At 38.8% G+C, this 26,242-nt stretch overlaps 2 protein-coding genes across 3 annotated transcripts in view; both read right to left on the bottom strand.

Moving 5' to 3' along the window:
- The window catches only part of LOC113022517 (guanine nucleotide-binding protein G(i) subunit alpha-2-like), a 63,909-nt gene extending 59,728 nt beyond the window's left edge, over positions 1–4,181 (bottom strand). The window contains exon 1 of the mRNA XM_080301884.1: positions 3,383–4,181. Within this exon, the coding sequence (XP_080158010.1) occupies positions 3,383–3,500 (118 nt within the window). The 5' untranslated portion in view covers positions 3,501–4,181. The remainder of the gene's footprint in view (positions 1–3,382) is intronic.
- Positions 4,182–8,859: 4,678 nt separating this feature from the next.
- LOC113022515 (sodium-coupled neutral amino acid transporter 3-like) overlaps positions 8,860–26,242 on the bottom strand; it is a 32,288-nt gene continuing 14,905 nt past the window's right edge. The window contains exons 3-17 of one of the 2 annotated variants that reach the window (XM_026167986.2): positions 25,295–25,327; positions 25,025–25,118; positions 24,811–24,926; positions 19,809–19,882; positions 19,563–19,655; positions 19,333–19,414; positions 15,657–15,739; positions 14,097–14,155; positions 13,588–13,734; positions 12,005–12,084; positions 11,507–11,607; positions 10,826–10,950; positions 10,575–10,719; positions 10,035–10,138; positions 8,860–9,406 (exon numbers count right to left, since the gene is read on the bottom strand). In XM_026167986.2, the coding sequence (XP_026023771.1) occupies positions 9,302–9,406; positions 10,035–10,138; positions 10,575–10,719; positions 10,826–10,950; positions 11,507–11,607; positions 12,005–12,084; positions 13,588–13,734; positions 14,097–14,155; positions 15,657–15,739; positions 19,333–19,414; positions 19,563–19,655; positions 19,809–19,882; positions 24,811–24,926; positions 25,025–25,118; positions 25,295–25,327 (1,441 nt within the window). In that variant the 3' untranslated portion in view covers positions 8,860–9,301. The remainder of the gene's footprint in view (positions 9,407–10,034; positions 10,139–10,574; positions 10,720–10,825; positions 10,951–11,506; positions 11,608–12,004; positions 12,085–13,587; positions 13,735–14,096; positions 14,156–15,656; positions 15,740–19,332; positions 19,415–19,562; positions 19,656–19,808; positions 19,883–24,810; positions 24,927–25,024; positions 25,119–25,294; positions 25,328–26,242) is intronic. The other variant, XM_026167987.2, reaches the window with a different exon arrangement.

Here is a 26,242-nt window from a genome sequence, read left to right as displayed (position 1 = left end):
AATTTGTCATTCATAATGATGGCCAGTGCATTTAGGCATGCGAACGTTGTCAAAATGATCTGCTGAGGTTCAAACAAAGCATCAAAACGGTAAAGAAAGGTGATTTAAGTGACTTTGAACATAGCATGGCTGTTCGTGCCAAACAGGCTGATCTGAGCATATCAGAAACTCCTGATCTGCTGGGATTTTCCAACACAGGAAAAGTTTAGGGTCTACAAAGAATTGTCTGAGAAAGAGAAAATATCCAATTAAAAAAAAAATCCTCGTTTATGCCAGAGGTCAGAGAAAAATGACCAGGCTGCTTCCAGCTGATAGGACAGCCACAATAACTCAGACAAACCCTCCTTACAACTAAAGCATGCAGACGAGCACCTCTGAACTCGCACCACGTCGAACCTTGAAGCGGATGGGCTAAAGCAGAAGACCACACACAGCAAATTAAACTAAACTGATGCTACAGTTTACTTTTAACTCACATGAGCTCACCAAAAATGGACAATAGAGGATTTAAAAAAAAAGTCTAATTGAGATGGTAGAGTCAGAATTTGGCATTAACAGCATGAAAGCATGGATCCATTCTGCCTTGTATAGTTCAGGATGGGGGTGGTGGTGTAATGGAGTAGGAGATATTTTCTTGGCATACTTTGGGCCGCTAACTGCAAACCAATGGGTTGAATGGATTTTTTTCTTTGACTAATTTGTTTCATTTGTTGAAAGGAGGAAATGATCAAAGTTGACATAACAGGAGATCAGTCATATCCGCCCCTGCCTGCAACTAAAACCGAGGCGTCTTTGAACCCAAACCCCCACCACTCATCTTAGACGGTCTACAGTTTGCTCCGTTTAGTAGACCGACAGCTTACCCGCATGCCATCAAGGGCACAGACTTTATGTGTATAAACAGCCGACAGCTTTAAAAAAAAAAAAAGATTACCTGGATTTGTGATAAGACACCTCTGTCACAAATCATTTTTTCAGTCAAAGGATTACATGCTCAATGAAAGACTAATCCATTAAACTGAACCTGTCACCAACTCAAGTCTACCTGCACAACAGGCAGAAAAGGAGAGTGGAAGTAGTGACTATTAAGGGTGCGAAATTGTTATCAAGATGAGCATTGTTTAGTCTTGAATGAACTGCTGACGTACAACTATAAACCACTTTAAATAGCTGGAATGTAACTTTGACTTTTTTAGGCGGAAATACATTCCCCACAACACATTTAAGGTTTTTATGCATGTGAAAGCCAAAGCATGTTGTGACACGTTCAAATATCAAATGAGCGGAAGACCCACGGTTTAAGTGGCAGTCTGTTTGGTGTAATATGAGTTTTCTGTTTGTTTGCTTGTACCACTTTTCAGTCAACTGTTTATAGGATGCAACATTGTTACACCAATTTAATTAATGTAAACAAAAAAGGGACGTTTTAATTGATCCAAATAGGAATTACAATGAGATTTGGGCCTGTCCCCGTATGTAGGTTAATTACTAAATGTTATGCGATTCATTCATAGAGTTGGTATGGATATTAATGCTGACATTTTGCCCTATGACTGAGCTGTGCTGCTGAGCAGCAGAGATCTGAGCGGTGAAGCATGTCAGAGGAAAGGTTTTTTTCTGTTTTTTTCTTCCTCATATTGTGTCGTTTTAATATTTCAAAAGTTTCTCATGTAGGACCAACTATGCCATACCTACCACAAATAATGTGCATCTGTGTTATCTGTGAGAGTGCAAAGTATTTTAATCAAAGTCGTGTGAAGCAGAGCTCCCTCTTGACTGTCCTGAAACTGAAAAAGTGTGCATTTTTCAAAGAAATGAAGGCAGTGCAGTCTCCATGTCGTGGCAGAATGTGACAGCGGTAAAGGTGATGAGACTGCTACACTGGCCGCCCATGCTCTTTACGTAGAAACTCACCAACCCTCAGTTCATTTTCAGACCTCTCCTGTAATTCCTTTCAACCCTCACACACTGCAGCGGATAGTAATTACTGATATGAAACCTCCAGTACAGAGCAGGGTATGCAATTAGCCTTCTAACCAGGGGCACATCTCAACAACCAGCCGTCTCTTCAAAGACCCAGGAGAGAAAAAGATAGCATGTGTTCCCCATCAAACCAAGCAGAATTTTCTGCTCTGTCCAGAAAGAGGGTGTCAAATTAAATTTGTAATTCTGTGATCAACCAACAAAGTACATGACAGCTAAAATTACTAAGTTAAACGGATTATATGTGAGAGTGGTGCAAATTTATACTGTAGGGGGAAAAAGATGTAACACTGCCAAGAAGTGATGTTTGTTTGGTTTTTATATATTTCTTAGTGGCTCCACGCGGGACATGTTTACCTGAAAATTTCTGCTTGGCTGTCGATTTTCTTTAAACATATGTTTCAGTTCTGGGAGAAAATATTCTGAAGTTTCTTTTTTTTGTTTCAGACCTATATCAGTTTTAAGACGGTCATATGCTCAGCAAGGTGCCACCAAGAACTGCTCTAATTTATAAAAAAAACACACAAAAACACAAAAAAAAATGCAATTCTTAACTTAATAATTGGAGTTTCAACTTTTTATTTATATGGATTAATTCAGCAGCCATTGAGAAATCCCATTAGCCTTTGTTCCTGTGTATCTGAACTTCATATCTGATAAAGCTTTAGGAAACTTTTTTAAGTAGATACCTAAAAATGCTTTTAGAGTAAAAGGTGGTAAGCAAACCATGAGTTAAATATTTAGAGACAATTCAAATGTATCCAGAAAATCCATCATAAGCAGATATCTGCTAATATTCCCAACGGAAAGAGTTGTAAGTTAGTTTATGCTCTAGCAGTCCTGGGAGCAGTCAATTTCATCCAAACGCCAAACTCCTAAGAAGAAAAAACAGATCCCGAGCAACCCCCTCCAAACTTTTTTTTTTTTTTGGGGGGGGGGGGGGGGTGACTGCCTATTCTGGTTGTCCCTCAAATGATCTCACGGTAATCGTTATGAAACTCCTTGCTGTGCAGGGACCTTTGCTTAAGCGTGCCGTTTCTACTCCAAACTATCCCATGCGTTTTTCACTGAAGCCCTCATGTTTGTGTCAAAGCAGCTCTGACACTGAGGGCAAAGCAGGCGAGGACAACCCAGCAACATCGGCAGATGGAAGATCTTGGACGCGTGCAATTGTGCCACGTTTTCTCTTTAACATACGAGAAAATCCCACAGGATTCCAAACAGCCCCGGTGTTTTCCCTGAGCCCACACTTAACGGGGACTAATAATAGCGCTGGTTAAAATGTAACTCGCTCAAATTGCCCGTTTCTGTCAGATGTCTTTGACACTGCGCATTTCACCCGTGACCATCATTGTGCCACTTTTGCAACCTAGTGTCAGTGTTGTGACATTGTACTCACCGAGCAGGAGCAGTTTCACTTCTCTTGCCGCCTTCTCTCCATCTTCTCTCAGGTTTTTATCTATCATTTTAGATCTCTCGGCCGCCAACTTATCTTCCTGACTCACAGTACAACCCATGGTTCCCAGTGCACGCTTCAGGTCTGCTGCTTAGTGGGAAAATAACACCTGGGAAAAAAAAACAACTAACGGCTGACCCCCTTTTCTTAAAAACAAGGGCTGAAGTTAAGCGAGGCGAGTTCCCTTTTTTGATGAGTGGCGAAAAACGTAACGGAGACCGTTCATCCGCTAGAAGGGACCAAAATCATTAAAAAAGACAAATTATTTCCCAAATGAACTCGGTTTTCTAACTACCGTATGAATTTCCCAAAGATACGCACGTTTGTTATTTAGTTTGTCCGCATTTGGGAGATTTTTAACGTGGGTAACGCTGCCTGAAAAAAAAGGCTTAGCAACTTTTTTCGTTGACTTTTAGCTGCTCCCTACGGTATTTCATTAGAGCAGGTTAAACGCCCGAAAAATTACCGCGAAGTTAGAAAAAAAAAGTATTCCAGCTGTGGAAAACCGAGCACACAGATTCCTGCTGCCAGTTACGCTACCGGATGCATACCACACTTGTCTGTGAATATTTCTATTTTTTCTACAAAAAAATATTTATATATTGCTTTAATCCGAGTTGCCGATCCGCATTCTTTCCCTGCGAAGAGATTTACCACGTTCGCCACACCCGTGAAGTTCCCCTACGACCGACAGGCAGACAGCGCCGTCACCTCCCACCCGAACTGCGGAGAGACGTAAAGCCGCAGTGCTTCATGGGAAATGTAGGTAAAACGCTGTAGAACGGTGACCTTCAAGAACTGTCGGAAATTTCTGCGTTCAGTCTTCAAGTTTTTTGAATTAGGACTGCTCCGAGTGGGCAGCCGATTTTTATGTAAAAAAGAAAAGACACGAGCTGTAGCTTCGTGTTAATTATAAAATGATTTTGGGGTCATTATCTCAAACATTTTCTTCTTGTTTTTTGTTTTTGTTGTTTTATTTTTGCCAAATCAAATTCGAGTTATTTTCGCCTCATATCCAGTTGGTAGGCCTCAGACAACCACAGCCCTGTTTTTGAGGTAAATTTCGAGCTAATATCCCAAAATTGTAAGTTACAGAGAGCAGAACAAATAAATGACAGTAATTTCACATTAAGGTTGTTAAGGTTAGGAAAATATTAATATACATATATTTATAAGGTTACTCATTACTAAGTAAACACTATTGATGTTGGGCTTGAACACAGTTGAGTCAGTAACCTTAAAATTAAAATTATGTTCATATTTTGTAAAATATTTGTCTCAGTTATAACCTTAAACGAATCTTATATTGTGTTTACTGATCTAAAGTGTGGAGGAACAAATGAGAAGCACGAGTCTGTACAAAAGTGCACACAGAATATTCGGAATCTAAAAAGTAGGATAAATGAGGTGTTTTGTTACCGTATTTTGCATACCGGTGATCCAGTGTGGTTTATGCAAATAAGCGGGGGAACGGTTGCTCTTTGCTGTTTTTAAAATAACAGCAGCTTCTGACCATAACAAATGATCCAGAAACCGTATGAAATCAAAACTGAGAGTCAGTTTATGCCCCGTGCGAGCTAAATAATTTATACTGAAATGTCCATACACTGTGTCCTCGCGCTTTAGACAATTTATTGCAGATCTATAGCGACACCTTGTGGACATTCTTTTTATCTTGAAAAAAGTCATAATGACTAGCAAATTGTAACATTAATTAATTATGAAGTAATTAATGAATTCATAACTATATCGTGTAAATTAATTTTTTTTTATTTAATAGGGGATTATTTGCATTTGTGAAACATTTTTTATAAAGCACTGTTATGGACCCTAGGGTTGTTGTTTTTACGTGTTGGGTTCTTTTTGAGATCTTCTTGCTTTGTTAACATATTTGAGTCTTGGTTTATTTGCAGTGTTTTATATAGTTTTTAGTATTTCATTTCCTGTTTTGATCTCTTCTTAAATCTAGTTTGTGAGCCGCAGTTCTAGTAATATTTAGTTTGTGAAAAACTTTATTGTTATTCTTATGGTGAACTTTATTTTTGACACATTATTGAGTCTCATGCTGTCTTTATTGTTTATCGTTTCTACTGATCTTGTGTCCTGTTTTATAGCTTGTCTAATATTAGAAGTAGGAGTATGTGTTTTATTATGTTTTTACATTCTTCTGTCTCACTTTTTTGTTTATGGCTTGGTTCATTTGTGCTTCCTTGTCTCTTAGATCTCAGCTGTTAGTGTTCGTGTCTCTTTCAGTCCCCTTTTGTTATTTCTTATTTTACACTTACTTTTTTACACTTTCTGATCTCTGTTTCCAGCCGGATAACGTGTCATGTCAAAGCACTCGCATCATCTCAAACATCACAATGAATCCAATGGACTCATATGGCCCTCATAGTCACCTCATCTCATTTCAATAGAGCACCTTTGGGATCTGGTGGATCCAGAGATTTGCATCATGGATTTGCAGCCAACAAATCTGCAGCAACTGTGTGATGCCATCGTGTCAACATGGAACAAAATCTCTGAGGAATCTTTCTAGCACTTTGTTAAATCTGTGCCATGAAGAAATGAGGCAGTTCTGAAGGCAAAGGTAGGTTCAGTCCAGTATTAGCAATAAGCTTATGCAGTGCTGTGTCCCCTTTGTCCTTGTGGAGTTGTCTGTAAATGTTTCCCTGTGCATAACCTGTTTATTTCTTTGGATGTGATTACGTATTACTGTTTTCTTCATTCTTTGGCACTTTGCTGTTTTTGACCTGTTTACATGAGCTATGAAACATTTGCTTTTTAGTTAATTCCTGCATTTCACACGTCTACATTTGGCCCCAACTATTCTAAACTGTGACATATGCAGCTGTTGTGGTTCATTTAAAGCTGTTGATATTTTATTTAGTATACAACCTAATTTAGCTAACTGAAATTTGCATTACAGAAGGTAAGCATTTCAATGCATGGAGGTAGGTTATTCATAATCAACTTAAAAAACACAGAAAACTGAAAACGTTTTGATGCATGTAAAAGAGGATGAAAGCTCAGAGTCATGTTACCCTTTATCTTTATTGCAATATTGTTTTACAGTACAACAACTGCCAGCAACATATTAAAATATATAGAGATACCAGAAAATAGACATGGATTGAAGGACAAAAAGGTTTAAAAGCACTTTGAAAATGATTACATTTACATTTTTAATCGAACTAAAACTTTAATCGCTATTTACATTATACAAACTAGATATGAATATAGAATATAAAGGGTATACATTTATATACATTATTTATAAATGATGCTGGCTGATGTCAATATTTAATATGTTACTATTCAGTCATACACATTTCCAAAAATCACACAGAGGGAGAGAAGGAGAAGACTAACGACTCTTCGATCTAAATAGAGGTCCGCAGAGATCATCTGGTATTAACCACTAGCACAGTGTATCCCCCTCATGTTGATGCCTCATTTGGGTTTTTTTTGTGTATTTTTTGCATGTTGTGAGGCTTTTGTGCGTGGGCACCATTTATAAACTCTTATACACTCACTGTATTTACCTAATGATGTCACATTACATACATGGCCGATAAAACATGGTGTCAGAGATAAATATAACCATTGCATTGGTTAAACAATACCAAAACACTAAGCTATGCACGGGTGGCTGATTCCGATGATTCTTCCCCACACAGATACATAAATACATATCACAGCTAGACAATATTTAATAAAAATTGATTAAAAGAGGTTTGTTGTGTAACAAATAGACAGAACATATTAAGTTACCCACACAGCACTTATAGTAGTGTGGTGTAAAAAAAATTATGATGGAAAAAAAAAACGAAAGAAAAGAAATTGTAGGCAGTCACTAACAACTCTCAGGAAGCAGCAAGGAAGTCAGACATGACCCGACTACACCACTGATAAAATACCACTGACTACAAATGTAAGAAAAAACAAAACAAAAACAATAATCGTGTGTTTCATCACTGAATCAGATTCAACTTATACGTAACACGTGGAGTTTAAGATATCAATGGTAGAGGATTTCCGATCAGAGTATAGGTGCAGGTTAAACAACACAAATGCATACAGGTCATATATATCATAGAGATTTTTCTTTCTCTTTTTTAAACACAGACACTTAAAAACCTCCAAGAATACATCCAACAAATTAGTCGTTGCATTTAAAGAACAGACGAGAGCTGAAAATGATTACAGGGGCTTTACAGGGAAGCTAACTTTAATGCAGTCGTTTCAAGTAGTTTCTGACAGCCATCAACACGTTACTTATTCATCACTTACATTACATTAAGATTTAGTCATGTAGAGGCCTTAAAATCACATCTATCGAATATATTGTGTTTGCCTTTCACTGTATTAATGCTACAAGAAGTTGTGCTTATCAAAGAAAAGTGCTATTGCTAAGCGGCGACTTTTCAAGAGTGATAAAGAGAAAGAAAACCCCTGTCGTTCTAATCGAGATCAGGCTTGTGCTGGACACTCAAATGTTTACTAACCACTTCACAAAGTGACCCTGTTGTCATTGTAATATAGATATTTTGGTTATCTCCGATTCCTTCCGGTAAAATGTTCCGAATACAACACATCCCAATTTTCCTTTTCTAAGTAACAATGAAATCTTGCCCAATTTCAGTTACGTCTTCAGTCTGTACAATCTCACAGATGAGTTTTCTGGTACCATTCGTGATAGTGATTTACACAGTAACACTGGAAAAGAGAACGTCTTGGCGTTCTTTCACATACTGTGTAACCCAGATACCCGAAAACCACTGAAAAGGCTCCCGGCTAAAACCCTTTCTCTCTCTCTGGTATTGCTAGCCTCAGTTAGCAGGAGCTGAGGATCAAGCTTTTAGTCTATACTGCATCATCTGAGGTTTTCATCAAGTAGAGATTAATAATAAAAATATACATCTAGTATATGTTGTGTAGGAATCTCATAGTAAATGTGCTGACTGTGCCATATATTTTGTGGTTTTGCACCCTGCTCTGTCAGAGGTGGGGATTTTAACTTCCCCCCTCCAGAAAAACATAAAAAATATCAGCAGCAGTACAGGTTAAGGAAGTGGGAACTAAAGGCAGCACACCTTGAAGGAATAATTCAACATTTCGAAGTCTTTGTGCCAAAATAAACTCACTGTGCACTGGCTGTAAATACATATTTACTATTAAGATATAGGTGTGCTAGCTATCTGTAAGTAGTTCCAAAGATGCTGAATTATTCTTTCTATCAGTCCAGTAATGTCACTTTTACTATCACTTGTCTCTGCAATTGCACATAATGAATCATATTTAGTTATTTAAATAATTTCAATAATAATAATAATACTAATATCCATGAGAATCATGAAAGAATTATTGATTAATCAATTTCATTCAACAGTTAAAAAGGAGGGCTGCTTATTACAATCTAAGTAAGAGTTTGCAGAGCTATAGATAATCTTAGGATAAGATCTGAGTAGTGAGAGGAGCAGATGCTCATAACTAACATAGGTGCAGGTGTATAAAGACGGCAGCTTTCTACATTGTTGCTTTTCTGTTTGCTTTAACATCTTTCTCACAAGGCACAGCCTCCAAGCATCACCGTCAGCACCTGCTCTTTCAGTGAATTCCCAAAGAACCCTCCACGAAAGCTTACTGGCCTGTAGTGTAATACAGAGCGAGAGCACTTGCCAAGGAACCGAGAGCCCTCCCCCCCAAACTCTGCAGTCTGTGGACAATATCCTTCTAATGGGAAAGAGAGGGCATCTTCAACATCAACCGTGATTCAAAGTAAAAACAGTAAAATTACAACACAAGACTAAATCAACAATATAAAACCTGAAAATAAAAAAAAGAAATGGAAGGTGGCGCTTAGTGACCACTGCTGGCTTTGCTGGTCCCCGTTGTCCAGTCAATGATGATAAAGCTGAGGCTCATTGTCATAAACAGGAAACCAATCCCAGCGAAGCAGGCAGCCTGAGCGCAGAAACGGAGAACGCGAGTTAAAGAGAGGCACATCACAGATGGTGAAACTGTGACAAAACTGCAGTACAATAATACTTGGTGTCATTAATTAAAAGTTTGTTAAAGTTTATTAATTAAGTATAGGAAATGTTACGAGTCTCCATGTCATTAGATCTTAGTTATACATGTAATGATATGATACCTAACACATGGCTGAGTTGATTTCTTCATGTGGTTATAATGCACATCCATGTAGGATTTCTGAGGCTGGTACAACTTTTAATATTAGTGAATTTTATAAATGGTTCCATAAACACAGTTTACATTGTACAGATGATGTCTCCTCAATAACGATAACTAAAATGAAACTCTCTGATAGACTCAGTAGGTACATGGCAGTAAGATTTTTAAATGATCTCAAATGCACTCCAGTTTTTTTTTGTTTAATTCTGATATATTTAAAATCAGGCAAACTACAGACAATTGATGAAATATTCAGCTGGAGTTTTAATTCCTTTCCTCGTTTCCTCCTTTGAGTGTTACACAAAGCACCTACTGTAAAATAATATGAAAACTCAATACTGCGTGGGGACGTCTCTAAACGCTGAACTTAATTTTCTATCTCTCTCAATATGCTCACCAGGATTTTGGGGAAGGAGCGCAGTGGCTCCTCTTCTTTGGGTACAATTCGAATGTAGAAGACAGCAGGGAAGATGAAAATGAGACAAGGAGCAGATGTGGCACCTGGAAAACGCAAAACAGAAAATGATTCTCTGTGAATGACACCCTTCGGTCCTTAATAAGTCCTCCAAACCATTCTAACAGGACTGTAGTAACATAAATCATATGGAAATTAACAGAAAATGGAAAACAGGTGTAGTTACATTCAATTTTTCACTACCAAAAATAATATTAATGATTTAAAGCTCAAAAGTTTGGCAGATGGTCAATTCCACATTTTTTCAGGGTCTGATCAAGAACAATTCACCAAAATGGATTTTTTTTACTTGGTTAGCTGTGTTGTGGGGGTGTATTAAGGAAGGTAAGCCATTACTGACAGTGGGCACAAATTAAAGCCACATTAAAGGAAACAGTTTTACTAGCAACCAGGGTTTTACATGTTGGTGTTTTAATATGTAAATCCACCCCAACAGCCTTGTCACATGGTTGATCTACTTACCAATGATTCCAAAGATGCCCAGTATGTTGGGAGCAAAGATGACCAGGAGGTTGATGAAAAGGAGCAGAATGAAAGCAATGGCAATGTGGCGAGGCCAGTAGAACGTCTTATTAGGAAACGCCATCTGCTGGATCGCTCTCCTTACCTTAAAAAGAAAAAGTTCACTGTTTCACACTGCTTCTATGAAATATGACAGAAGCACAATTTGTGTCCGCTGATGAATAAACAGTAAGTTCTAAAATCGTACTTACAGGAAAGAGCACAATTGGCACAGTGAGCGTGACAGCAGTGAGCACAGCCACACGCACACACAAAATCAAAGTGTCGTACGGGTCAATGCGGCTGTATGTGTGGAGCAGCTCTGCTTCCACTTCACCTGGAAGACATGAGGACAGGAAAACAGAGCAGGTTTAAGGAACACGTAGAAGATCTTTAAATGCATTTTAGTCAATGCAGAATCCATTATTTTATGTTAGGGGATTATATCTCCATGTAGTATTAGACTAAATCTTTGTATTAATATGTTTGATTGCTTTTCATTGTTTTTATTTTATTGATGTCATTATGTCCTTGTTGCTAATATGCTTAGGTTACATTGCTTGTTTGTATATTAATTAATGTGAGTATGAGCATAACATGAGAAATAGGAGGAAAAAATTAGCATTGTGAATGACTCTGTAATATGCTACTGGATCTAAAAACCTTGAGAAATTTAGATGTACAATATGGCCACTAGAGGGCATAGAAACATTATTATTCTTTTTGGCCTACAGCCCCTTCAGTAGATAGATAGATAGATAGATAGATAGATAGATAGATAGATAGATAGATAGATAGATAGATAGATAGATAGATAGATAGATAGATAGATAGATAGATAGATAGATAGATAGATAGATAGATAGATAGATAGATAGAGGACCACGCCTCACCATAGAAAGTTAGGTATCCAAAAAGAGCAGCCAGGAAGTACATGATGTACATTATTGCAATGGAGATGTTGGCCACATGCTGCATCTTTTTCTTGGTGGCACTGAAACCAGAAAATATTGCCATGTGATGTCATAAACACGCACACACAAAAACAAACACAGACACACACAAAATATTACTGTATTATGCCCACAAAGAAAACATGTAGCCCAGCTACTATAAAATACCGTCTTCTGCTCCAGGGCTACTTCTCTTGCACGCATATGCAAAGATTCAAATTGAAAGCACCAGTGGGTCAAAGCGGGATGATGCATTTAAACTAACAGCATGCTACATCATTCAAGCAGTGCCAACATACTTCAAAATAAAGTGAAAGCAGTGCATGTGACTAGGTTATGATCAGCCAAACACAAAGCAGACACAGTAGCTTTGCTCTTTATTATGCAATTTATTTCTTATCCAAGAACTTAGCAGGAGTTGCCATTATAAGAACATACTTGCGCAGCTCTGTGTAGATGGGGAGCACCTCAGGATGGCACACAAAGGCAAACGCCAGGATGGGGATGGTGTAGGCCGTCTGAAAATGAACCCCAACAGGTCACCATAGATACAGCAGCGCCATCCCAGACGTCTTACCACCAACCTCGCGCCTTTACTGCCCAATACTCCCCAAGACACATCACAGAGAGCTAATTGTTTCCCTGTGATTAACTTGGGCCTGGCTGTAGACCAGCTTTAGCCTATTTAAGAATGCCTTACTGGTAAGCTGCTAAGCAGCAGGAATTGGTCTTACAATCCTGATAGGATTTCATGAAGATCACAAAAGAAATAGTCAGTATTTGATAATGTTCTGGGGCTTGTTCTTGAGGTTGTTAATCCTAAAATGATGGAAATTCTCTGGTTTCTGTTCTTAAACTTTCAGCTCTGTGGTAACAGGTGCTGTGAACCTAGGTCTAGATGTAGACCTAGACCTACATTACTGAAGCAATTCTTAAATAAATTGTCCAAATAAAATTTTAAAAAAATGAAGCTATAGAAACTGAAAACACTGCTCAATGAAGAAACATTTGTCTTGTTGCAATTGTTGGGGAAAAAATGCCTGTTATTGGCATCTTGTTGGGATGAAGTAAATATTTGCGTGAGATAGACTGAAAATGTTCTGACTCAATTTTATAATGAAATGTGTTCACAAGTGATTCATTCTAAAGATTTTTAAAAGTTTGAACCTAAATGCCTTTTTGTTGGAGGTAACCAAAATGAGTCTTACTGACTGGTAACTAAAAGCTCCATTACAGCTATATCGCTTAAGAGAAAATGAGCACTGAGTAAAATTATTTTCCCCCCACTTCCTGTCTCTTAAGATGCTTCCACATATTTCTAGCTTCACTGAATAAAAATTGAGGCTCTGGTCTTTATTGACCAGTTGCCATGGTGAATCCTGGCATTTTTGTTGGCTCTTCTTTATTACCCACAAACGTGCTCATAAATCAATGTGAACATACTCAGAGTTAACTCTGATCCCTGTTCTGGAGTTTCCGATCGCAGAGTTTATAAACTCGGAGTTCAGGGTTACGCACACAGTTTGTTAAATCTGCTTCCTGGAACAGGCCGTGGAAAGAAAGTGAACTGATAAATTTATCTAGCTGTGGTTAAGGTTCTTTGAAGACCATCCTGCTGTGAACGTATCTAGTCTTTGTAAAGAAAAAAACAAAACAAATGTACTTAGTAAAATGTCAGGCCTTTCCCATTTCACTCATTACCTGTCTCTGGCCCAGAGAGGGCAAACCTGGTGATGTCACTATAGGAACCCAAATGCCAAAGCAATTTCTTCAGACAGCTCATGGGTCACTGTCCACCTTCAAGACTTTAATTAATCTGGGTTGTGTCTAGTGTTAAAAGCTTGATAAATGTCCTGATCTCTTGCTCAGTGCAATTGAGTGCTTCAAACCAAGATTTCCATGCTTAGACTGTGAAGAGGCACTGGCAACATGCTGAAGATGACTGTGAAATAAGTGGGTGGCTGTCAGTGGCCATGGCAGTGGAGGTGCATTTGCAGAGTGAGTGACATGCGTGAACCTACTTGAGAGTTGAGGTTGGCCATTTTGGGAATACAGGCAGGATCTTCCTCCCCACCAGGATCTGTGACATTCATCCAGCTGGTAGTGCTGGTAGCGTTAAATGAAAAGTCCGTAAATGGACAAGGGACGTTGAACTTCTTGTAGATGACCTGTTCATAGCAGAGGAAAAAAGTGTCAGGCAGAAACGAAGGCTTTGGGACGCAGTTAATATATAAACAGGTAGAAAATATGTCACTGAGACCCCCAGAGAGAAAACCAGAGCGAGTGAGAGAGAGAGTAAAGAGTGGATTATAGCTCACGCAGCCAAAACTAGGTCAGAGAAACACAGAGAACACAGCCTGGAACAGCCGCATGCAGACATTAGTCCACAGCAATGAGTAGGGACAGTAGGGAATACTAAATAGGTGGTGGGAGGCTCCCAGCACATCTGACTATGCTGTCACCCAACAGACAATAATAAAGATGTGACGTGTCGTTTACATGTGTGCGTTGCTAAAATCAGAGGACTTACAGCAATGAGGAAGAACACCATGCAGCTCAGTGAAAAGCCACTGGTGTATCCCAGATATCCTGTAACACAAATGATTCATTAGCCTTTCATGTCGTCATGAAATATAAGAAACATCTAAGGTATCACTAATAACTAATCACATGTGAGGTAAAGCAGCACAACACACAGCATAAACTGACTTAATATGCTCAGAGCTCATTAGTGGAGTCAGACTGCTGCACCGACTGGCTCTGTTGTTCCAGTCGGTGACTCGACAGGACACGGACTTCTTACAAGAGGTCAGAAAATATGCACCCTCTTGTCATTTCCAACCTAGACATCCTTTTTCTTCCTTTCCTTTATTTTATTTTGTGCTGCTTTATCATGCACGACATCCGACTGTCTTTCTGAAATGCAATGTGTGCCACAAGAGTTGTAGTTTAGAAAATGAATGAACTCTTCTCTTTATTGTACCTGCAAACTTCTACAAAGAAGAGGAATACGGGATGTGACAAAGAAGGAGGTGTGTCATTGTTTGGAGTTCTCTTTCACGTTTTACTTTTTAAATGTTGAAGCTGTTTCGTAGCGTTTCTTTCAGATTTTGCTTCTTTTTTCCCCACTGAACCTGGATCCTATCTGCTATTTGCTAACCTGCTTCATTTAGCCTATGGATGTAGCTTTAGTTATTTAACTTATCTTTACCTTCTCATATCAAAGATCTGTAGTTTTGGGACCTTGGTTCTAGTGTCTTACATTTGAGTTTTGTCCTCTTTGCTAAAAAAGGGGAAAAAAACAAAAAAACATCTCACTTGGCCCTGAAATACCTTCTTGCTGCCAGTAAAACTATTAATAAAGCATGGGCATCATCCAGAGAGAGAATTCACTGTCCTAAAATCAAAACAAAAACATGTATAAAAGGGCCTTAAAATATTTGATTAAAAAAATACTATAAGATATGAGATCAGTTAATCAAACGAGTTAGAGGAAATTCTTATTTAGGCAATATGCTTGGTTCAGTGTTTAAGCATTGACAGTGGACATAAATCTACTCAAAGCATCGTTGATTGCTAAGTATTTTAAATCTTAGGAGCCAAATTTTTTGTAATATCTAAGGTTGGTTTGACTAAGACAGTTTAGACCAGAGTGTAGGTTTAGGCCAGACTAGACCATTTCACAAAAACATATACTGAATCATTTTAAGTCAAACAAACTTGGCTTAAATGAGTTAGTCTATGTTACCCCTGGGTTATAATAACACTAAAACGCAATGTTAGCATTCTATCAATCAGGGATTCTTCTTCATCACAGCTTTGCTGCCAGCAGCTTCTCTAAAGCAGCATAATTAAAGCTAGCTAGCACTAAGCTCTAGGCTTTAAGCTTTTCCTGGGGTCCTCCTTCTGTTTGAAACATTTTCTGAGGGAAAACAGCTGAGCTAACAGGATGCCGAGAGAAGAACTGCATTCATATTTCTAATATACTGCCTTGCTTGACCTTGTATGAGCCACAGTTTAGCATGAGCAGCAAAAAATAAGCTCCTACTTAATCCAGTTCCAAAAAAAAGTCATGACATTTCACACTCACCTAGCTGTTTCATGAGAGCTAGTGGTAATATTATTGCAATAGATACGATGATCACAAGGTAGTTTCCATTCAGGTACCATTCACTGCAGAGAGGCAGAAACACAAGACAGAAACAGCTAAATGTCAAAACGATGCATAAGAAAAAAAATGTGTGAACACCTTACACAGTGCGCTAAAAAAAAGGATTATTCTTTATCGCCACAAATATGCCAAGCAGTTTAATTCACATCTGAAAAGAAAGGAGCATACACAAAATCCAGCTGGCTTGAAGTCAAACATTTAGAGGTGAAAATATAAGCCTCTTTGCTGCCCGTAGCACACGACACAAAAAGCTGTGGCTGTAACAAGGAAGCAGAGGTCACGTTCCTCGATATTTTTATGAGAGGGTTTTTAGGGGCTCTTGCATGGCATGACATGACAGGAAATAAAAAGTTTAACTTTAATGTCTCTAATTAAATGGATTTCCAGACCTGTCAGCTGTTATTATTCTGCAAATTAAGATAAGAGTCACATTTAACAAAGACTACACTCAGTAACATTAATCCCAAAGTTCTTTTGAATAACATGGACACTGACACAAACATGGATGTTGTCATAAAGGAGGTTCTTCTATATTAGTATATTATGAGTTTAGATAATATACTGTATACACTTTTTTTGTATTTAATCTGACTATCATTGCATATCATATCAGTGTTATATGGAACACAGGGAACGACTACATATTGTGCAAAGCAGGAAAAACAGAATCTTGGCTACAAAGAAGAGATTTATATGTGGAGTTGAGCAAAACATACAAAAAACAGACTCCTCTGACAAAACGGGCCACACGTTACAGTCACATGAAGAGCAACGTCTAGGAAGAAACCTGTGAGTTATTTTTAGCAGGACACAGTATGGGGTGATTCATTTCCAGCCTTCTGTCAGGTGAGAGATGCAACATCTGTTGAAGGATACACACCCACGGTCACGTATCTTAGAAAAGAACAGGCTCATCTATCCCTCGTCTATCCTCATCTTACCCTGCCCTACAGCCATCTGGCCTGTGGGACACAATCTCTCACTGAAACACACACATGCACACACACACACACACACACACACACACAATTCCTTAAAAAAGACAGATGTAGAATCGCAATTTACCTCCATAAGAACATATAGATACAGCCCTCTGGACACTGAGGCACCAGCAACCTGATCATAAGCTGAGCGATCAAACATGTAATCAAACACGCTGACACAGTCTCCAGTGTTCATTAATTGTGTATGTCAGATAGCAACATAAGACACCCAAACACAAAAGGACACGGACACGTTTACATATGCAGAGGGTGGTCAAAATATATGCAACCCCGTGCACACGAGACAAAGGAAATGATCTATGTTAAAGTTAATATTTTAAATGTTTGTTGAGGTTGTGTGCAGCACAAGCAGGATTTAACAAAACCATTTGACAGAGAACACCAAAATTTATATTTAAATTAAATTCACAGTTTAGTATATGGTTGTGTTTGTTAGGAGATGTGATGCTCTCCTATTATTTTCGCCGCCCCCTCTACAGTCCAGCAACATAAACGCGCACCCACTGACAGGATGAAATGCCACTGGGACAATCTAGCCTGTCATTTCAAATAAACAGTGATTGTTGACCGTGACCCACAGCACCGAGACTGCTACACAGAGAAAACAGAGCTGAGACCAGAAAACAACGTGGACGCTGCGTCACAGTACATTACTTCTACTGGGACTGCATATAGTGTGACACATCAATCTAAACTTTTACGAGCAAATGTAGCAGTGAGCCTTCTTTCCCCACTCTAAAGGTAAAAGCCAACAATGTGCATGCACTATTTTTGTGGCAAGCTTTATAATTTGGAGGAAACAGTCCCTCCACTTTAAAGTTTTCCATAAGCCTCTTTGTCTGAAGGCTGAGTAACTTGCAACTGTAACCTGTACACTCTCATTTCTCCCCCCTTCTTCAACCCCTTCTCTCAAAAACAAAAAGGTAGGTGAGGAGAAGCTCTAATTGGGGTAAAGGCTGACAGGGCAGGATCACACTTGAAATCCCATCTAAGAAAGGGAGTGTTGTTTGTCCCTGAGACCACCTGCACTAACCAGTGATATCCCATGGTTTACATTTTCAGCTGTGGAGTCTAGCGGTGTTTTGATGTCAGTGCTCTCGTTGGTCGCGGTGCTCTCCTCCTCCGTGGTGACCCTGACAGCTGTTCTCACGCCAGCTGCTCAGCGCATCCAGAGCAGCACCAGGCCCGACAACTGCCGCAGCTTGGCAGGACTCCTCTGTAGATGCTGAAATCTTTGCTGACGCAGAATGACTGCATGAGGTCCCATTGAGAAGAGTACACTACGTTTTGTAGTGTGAGGAGGTTTGTGGATGTCAGCAAATGTCATACTGACCCAGATTTAAGTGCATTATCATACTTTTGCAAAACATTGAAATGTAGCATTTATAATTTGAGCAACAAGACCAAAATATAGTTTTTACATTTTACAAGAACAGATTTTTGACATACAGTACTGTGGAAAAGTGCTGAGCAACCCCTAACTTTTTTATATTTTGCTGGGAAAATTCAGGAACAGTTCTTCATTCTTCTTGGAAGACATTCAAAGCTCTTCTTTGGATGTTAGTTGCATTTTGTTTGATTCTCTATCAAGATGATCTCACACTGCTTCAATAATGTCAAGGTGTAGGGGAGGCCTATCAGTGATGGATTGTGTTCCACTGTGTGTTTTTACACCCGCATATGCTTTTATTGCAGTGGCAGTGTGTTTGGGATCAGCCAGTCAGCCGCTTTCCAGATGGTGTTGCATGGTGGATCAAAATCTGACTGCACTTTTCCACATTCCATCAATTTCATGAAATCCCCAATACAACTGGCTGAAATGCAGCCCCAAACCATGACACAGCCGCCACCATGTTTTACAGATGGCTGAAGACAGTCACTGTTACACTACTCTCCTTCCCCTCTACATACTGACAATAAATTCAACAAAAATGTCAAAATGTCAGATACTCTCCATCTGCTGTTTGCTAATAGTTTATAATCAGCCACTTCTTTTGTCCTGCACTTGACAATTTTCCTTAATTTTTTTAAGGACATGCTGCACATCATGTCGAGATGTAGCTCTCTGTGAATCATCTTGTTGATGCAAAAATACTATTTTATGCCTTCCTCTGTTATCTCTCGTATTGTTGTAGATTTGGATAAAGAAATGGGTGGAAATGACATGTTTTTGTAAAAGCATGCTAGTAAAAAGGGCCAAAAGATACAATTTAAAATAGTTTCTTTGCAAAGTTTTCTGTTATGTGTAGATGCATAACTCAGTGAGGGCCTTTTTCACTGTTGAATGAGTCAAAGAACAGTGTTAGATGGTTTAATATGAGCACCAAATAAGCAACATTCATCTGAAGATGGTCAATGAGCAAAAATGCAGCCAGTGTCTAAAGAAAAATATTGAATGACCTTCAGAAAGCCTGTAGAACTATCGCTCAAGAACACCTTAAAAACTGCAATGAAAACTTTTGAAGAGTACTATATAGAGTAGTATTTGCATTCTGCGCCTTCTGTTCTCCCTGGATCTGATATCAAACGTTGCAAAAGTGTGCAAACAAATATTTGTACTATTTTATATTTTGTGTGCATTAGCAACTCACCCTGCAGGTTTGTCCACTTTTAGAAAAGCCTGGATGACCAAAGGCATCTCATATTTGACTATGTAAAGGTAACTGGACATGGCTGTGGACAAGACATATAAGCACATATGTTAGTACAAACATATTGCAGCAGATAATAATATCAATAATAATATAAATATCCCTGAAAATAAAATAATAGAAAAGACAGTGTGGCAGTGTGGGGAAGATGACAGTGTGTGTGACCTCACCCCCAATGTTCTGCAGCGTGATGGCGATACCTGCCGCCATCTTCCCCGGGGTGCCAAACGCCCTGTATCCAAGCTGCTCATATGCACGTATGCCTGAGGGATAAAGGCCGCGAGATAAAAGAACATTATTTATGGATTAAATCCAGGTCATAGAGTAGAGAGGATTCACACACTGTAATCATTCAATACTGCAATCAATTTATGTATGCTAATGAGAAAATCCACATCGTTTAGCTCCACACGTACCTACAATGCCAGACGACTTCAGCAGTAAATGGATGGAATATGATGAAAGCACTGCTACCACTGTTAGCAGTAACCTGAAACAAAAGGACAACATCAGATGAACATTACTGCCACTTCTCCCACCAACTTTCACGACTAATCAACAACCCTAAAAAAAAAAAAGTGGTTTTATATGTAACACTTTTACACCGCACATTATGCCAGAGGTTATTTATACAGCTGCACAATAAGCTTTCATTATCTATAGTTGCGTAGGAAAACTGGTGTCCCCGTGGCTTCGATTTATACCAGATTGTTACTCCAGCTGAACCAAGGAGGTTACCCTGTGTGCCCCTCTGGCCTCATAACTAACGGCTCACACACCAGATGGGCTGTTTAAAAAAACATTTTCAGTCCTAAGATTGACAGACAATAAGAACGAGCAAAATCCTTTGTAAACAGTAATCACCCTTCTCTTTATTCCACAGTGGGAAATAACCTACTTCAGCCACAACATGTCATTCTCTCCATTTTCAAGAACTGAGTTATTTCCTTAGAGGATCTTTTGTTTTGCAATTTTTCTTCTTCTCTTTTCTCTTTTCTATTCGATAATTCGATTCATATAATTGGACACAGGAACAGGCTAATTGTATTCGCCTTCAAAAACAGATTTCACTGTTGTGCTCATTAAAAATATATTTTATTTTGAGTTTCTGTTTTTTTCAAGCCACCATTGTTCAAACAGAGACCGCTCCAGATGCCTGACCATCTGCAGTGGTCTCTGTTTAGAAATCAGAGCTGATATTAGCAAAGATTTGAAAAATAAATGTTCTTAGTGTATAAATATACATGCACAGAGTAACCACAAAGACATGGTCTACTTGTGTTGTATTTATAGATGGATATGTGTATTTATATAGATGACTTGTCAGTACTTTAATGTAATATTCTAACATTTTACTGGGATTTTTTAAAAAGAGAAGTTTAGAGAAATATCACAATTCTAAGAATTTCGTTTACGTTTCACATGTGATATACTGACTTTCCCAGACCCCGTCCACTTCATTTCAACTATTTTTCTCCTTTCTCTTTTGCTGTTACTGTTGGCAACATTATTAATGTTCTTTCTCACACGCCCTCCTCTCTCCATTTCCCTCGCTTTAGAAAGGCTAGGCAGCCGGTCTTTCACCTCTCCTTCAACTCTTGGCCACTTTACAGTTTTTTTTGTTTGTTTGGGGTTTTTTTTCCAACTATGTGAAAGAATGCTGGGCTGACTTGAGGGCAAGGATTTAGTCAGTCAAGTGGCAGTGGGAGGACAGATCTGCTGACAGTCAGACAGACTGACACACTTGGGTCACTGTAGTTCTGTTCTCAGCTTTCCACCCCACTGCATTCCTGCCCAGACCAGTGACACTGACCCACTTAAGCACCCACAAGCAAAAATCGGGGTGGTATAAAACATCTGGAGATATAACTAAACCTTAAATCACCTTACATCTGGTCAGCATTCACCATAAATATTTACAGATAGTAGACAAATACAAGGTATACACTCACTGGACACTTCATTAGGTACACCTATTCAACTGCACTCTAACACAAATTTTTAATCTCACAATCACACTGTAGCAACTTAATGCGTTTAGGCATACAGAAAATGGTAAAGACGACCCGCTGAAGTTTAAATCGAGTGTGGAACGTGACTTTGAACTGTATTTCATGAAGTATTCAGTGAGCGTAAACATCTAAACATCATGCATGCATATTATTCAGCCATCCCTACAGTTTGCCAACTAAAATACATGTAACTATTGAGTTACACACAGTCAATAACGACTTACAGTATGTGGGTTGTTGCCCTGCAGGCCTACATATTAACATATGCAATTTAGCTTATAGTAGTTCATTCATTTATATTATTATGTTGTTGTCTTTTTTCCACTTATTTGAGCAAACACTAGTATTGTGTTCAGAATGACACAGTTCACTGTATGATAGTGTGACAAAAAAAAACGGGTTTAGCGGTTCGCTGACTCCACCGTCCTGCATGTCAAAGAATCCTTGGGTGAAAGCTGTAGGATAAGGAAAACAGCACTTGTGTACATGAAGCTCATAGTGATAAAGTGTTTTGAGTGCTCAAATTGAGTAACAAAAGCACTATATAAGTACCAGTGCATTTAATAAAAGATTATATGGGACTTCTGAAGCAATCGACAGCCTGAAGCCCTATCTAGAGCACAGAAACATTTCCAGCATTTCTTGCCAAATGGTGTCTCTGATCCTGACTTTGTTTCTCAGTTGCTGGTCTATTGTTTGGTACAAGATCATACAGATATGGACAAAAAGACAAAAAGGAAGAGGCTTTCATCTATAACAGGATGGATAAATAGACACTACTTGTTTCATTTGGTCACGTACTATAAACTCGCACATGCTTATTTGCTATGAGTTAGTTTCAGCTGTTGGTTACTGTCAAGCAAAATTCTATTGCATTCACACAACAAAGTTCAAAATAAGGAGCTTTCTATACGCACACATAATTGCCTTGGAAATAACATCACAAATACAAAAGGTTTGGATGCTGTAAAAATGCACCTATCCACTTGAAAACAGTTCAAAGGCAACATATTAATGGTATGTCGACTATTTTTAAAAGTGATTTCTTCCTTAAAACACATGCTCGTTGGTTATGGACTACTTTGTCATATTCTTCATTTTCTATTGTAGCAACAGTTTTTTATAGGGTTACTGATTTGGATTGCAAGCTTTCAGCACAGATGCATGGTGTTGCTATATGTGCAGTATAACTACATTTTGTGTGCATTGCAGCTTGGCAATGTCTTGCTGAAATAAGCGAGGCCTCAGATTTCAATTTTTAAATGAAACGAAATGAAATGTTAAATGATCACTGGTTGGCTGTACGGCACAAACTAATGAAACAGTTTGGATCAAGACAGATTTACATTTAGAAACAAGGATGTAGTATCCTTGAATGGCATTTAAAGATCGATCATCAAGCTACAAGCACACCAAAGACACAGCGCTACTATACATTTTATTACTTGACGTTTCACTTTAACTGAAGGACAGTTCAATAAACTGTGGCTGTCAGAAATCTCTAAGAAATTGAGTGCTATGCGTCTTAGAACAGTGCCCTTTAATCATTCAAAGAAAGATGTGTAGGTTCAGCACCAGCCACCTTACAGTCTCTCACCATCACTCAGGGATGACAAGAAGACAAGAAGATGAGTGAAAGTGCTGATTCCACCCATGGGATTATCCTCTAGAAACACAAACCTCATTATTTTTCAGAACTGTGCAATAAAACAGATTAATCTTCAAACTATAAGCTTTGTGAACATGCACATTAAGACCCCACAAATCACGCAAAGCTTTGACAGCTCATCAGTCCAGTATAGAATCAACACGTTAGCTTTAATATTGTTGTTTTAGAAAAGAAATAGGAACTATATTGCACCCCAGATTATTACTATGTCTTACTATAAATCACGTCATTATGAAACTGATGCTAAGATAGGATACATGGTTACATTAGACCTGTCTATAAAGGAATGGGATTCAGATAGGGCGGTGTCATGTCTTTTTTTTTTATAATTGTTCACCTTCATCCAACTCACGTTAGTTCTGCTTCCGCTCTTTGTCCTATGTCCCGACAGTCTACGGCCACACCCGTGTATCACACCCTCAGTATATATACTCCCCTGCGTCCCCCCGTTCCTTTGAGAGACGGTCTTGTGGTTTCCCTTCAACATTTTCTACTCTGTTCTCCTTGAGTTCTTTTGTTTGGAGTTGAGATTTTGCTCGAGTATTTTTGCTAGCGTCTTTGTGTTTCCAGTGAGCTTTATAGATGAATGATGTTTTTGTTGTTTTTGGATTTTTGCCTTGGTGCATTTGTTTGCTTGTCTGAACCTGTATGACCCTCTCTTTGCATTAAAGATTGGGACTTTGGGCTTTAACATGTGATTGTTGCAGCTACCATGACAGAAAGATATAAAAATATGCTGGGTGATGCCAGGAGATGACACAACAACAAAATCTAAAGCAATTTAGTATTTAGTTTGCAAGATTTTAAGGATCATTCTGATCGTCTGTGAAGGTTCTCAGTCATTCAGATCATCGTGGTCTAAGGAGCTTGGAAAGAAAAGCGTCTGGACTCTGAGACGTTTCACCTCTCATCCGAGAAGCTTCTTCAGTTCTAGGATCAAATGGTGGAGAGTGCCAGATTTAAGCCCTATGGGAGTGTCCCCCCAGGAGGGACAATGGACCCCCTAATGATCCTCTACCTAATCACACAAGACAAAGTATGAAGACAGGTGTAAGTCACAATCAGCCAAAGTTTTGGGTGAGCCCATTGTGAAACCTAACCCCACCCTATCATGTGATTTCCTGAGGTCAGATGCCCCATGATCATTCTGATCACCTTCTGTCTTTTCAACAAATACCATAACCAACAATAAATAAATAAATGGCCCAATCAAGCATAGAGAGCATGGGAACTCTGTCAATGAAAGGTCAAAAGACCTCCAGTGCATGTAATTGGACAGAAAATAACAACTGCAGTGGACTGTGACGTCATTAATCTGACAGACTGCACTGCTATTATAAATGTTAAGCTGTTCTCACACACAGCACCCACATGCACTGTCTGAAGGTAGAATAACAACCGCACAGAAAAAAAGTGGTAATTTTTTGCATCTGTTACTGCAAATGTACTTGTTTACAGCACATGTAAATGAGTTCCAGTACGATCTGTCTGAGTCATTATTTATCAAACAAATGTGCCCGGTGTTGCCAGTTTCTGTGTCATAATGAAGTTCTGCTGCTGGGTTAATACAAAACAATTATATTTTTCAATTAGGTGCTATTTATGAGTGACGCCGATCTCGACCTGGAATGACCTTAGAGGGAGGGAATGAATCAGGCGTGTCAGTGATGTAGTGCGGTTAACGTGCAATCAAGGAAGTAACATGTTCCTCACATCGGACGTTTATGAACAACTTACAAAAACAGGACGACGCCCGCGTTGGCCATGGCATACGCAAGTCCTAGGATTCCACTACCCATGATTGCATTGCCCAAGTTGAAGACAGACATCCCGAATGAGGTTTTTCCTTCAAACTGCAACCGACAAGAGACAGAGGGCCAGAGTAAGCGTGTTATAACTTCAAGCACTTGCAGGCTTTGCCTATAATTCTAATAAAGCCGTTTGAACTTACATCTGTAAAGCGTGTAGTCTTCTTCTCCTCCACGCCTGATAAGAACTCCTGGCTCTCTGGTAGATTGGTGTCTGCATTTTCAGTCCTGTTAGGACTAACAATCACAAAAACTGTCAGAGGAGGACAAAGGAGCCGCACTAAGAGCAAAAACACTCAAATTAACAGCCTTACTGTGTTTCTGCCTTAATTTTCACAAAGAGAAAACAGGTGAGACAGATGCCACACACTTACTGTGAAACATTTTTTGCTCCTTTATTGCATCATACGTACCTAGCATTCTGGGCACTATTGGCTACAGTTTCCCTACAAGCAGCGTAGGGAGCGGTCATCCATCACCCAACGAGAGCACAAAGTGGAAAAACAACACCCAGAGTCATAATTTAATAAGAGCAATAACACTACAGTGAAAGGATTGTCTATAAATGATCGCCTGTGTCCTGGAGAGAGACGCTTTAATTATCCCATCTATTACATGGGCACAGGATACAACAAGTATTGCTAGACAGCCAGTGACATGATAATTAGGCACTGAGCACACTCCATTATCCAGCACAAATTCCGGTACAGTAACTGAGAAGGCGATATGAGAATATTTTACTTAAAGGCACTTCAAAAGACATGTAATATGCATGCATTATTTGCTGTTACATGGGTTGTGCCTTCAGTTATGAGAGTCACTCTAATGACTAGGCCACAGCTAAGCCACAGGCAGCAGGTTAGAATAATCGGTCTAACTGGAAAGAACAAACTTATCTACTGCACTGTATCTGTCTTCAATGTGTTGTGAGTATAGTGATTGAAATACAAAATTCCACCCATATACAGTATTTTGTCTTTGGACTGCCACAGGTAAAGACTTCAAGTCAGAGCAGCCACTGAAGAAATCAACTTACTTCATTTAAGGTAAAGAATCCAGTTTGGCATTTTCCTTGACCTCTGGCATTATCTTGCTATGAGAATTTGTTCTGTTTTATTAGAGGCACTTTTGAGACCCAAGACTGAATAATTTTTTTTAAAACCTTTAAATTGTTTTAGTGATTTATTGAAACAACACCAACCTTTGACTACTAAAAAGTAAGTAATATATCATATTTATGGACCTGTATTTTCCAAAGGCAACATGAGCAAAATAAAAGAAATCCAAATTTACTCCAAACATTGTTTTACCTTTTGTTTTTAAATGACTACTTCAGTGATAGTAGCTTCCAGATTACCTCA

Source organism: Astatotilapia calliptera, chromosome 5, assembly GCF_964374335.1.
Source record: "Astatotilapia calliptera chromosome 5, fAstCal68.1, whole genome shotgun sequence".
Taxonomy (NCBI): Eukaryota; Metazoa; Chordata; class Actinopteri; order Cichliformes; family Cichlidae; genus Astatotilapia; species Astatotilapia calliptera.
The sequence above is the reverse complement of the archived record's forward strand: the minus strand, read 5'-3'. Positions and strand labels throughout refer to the sequence as shown.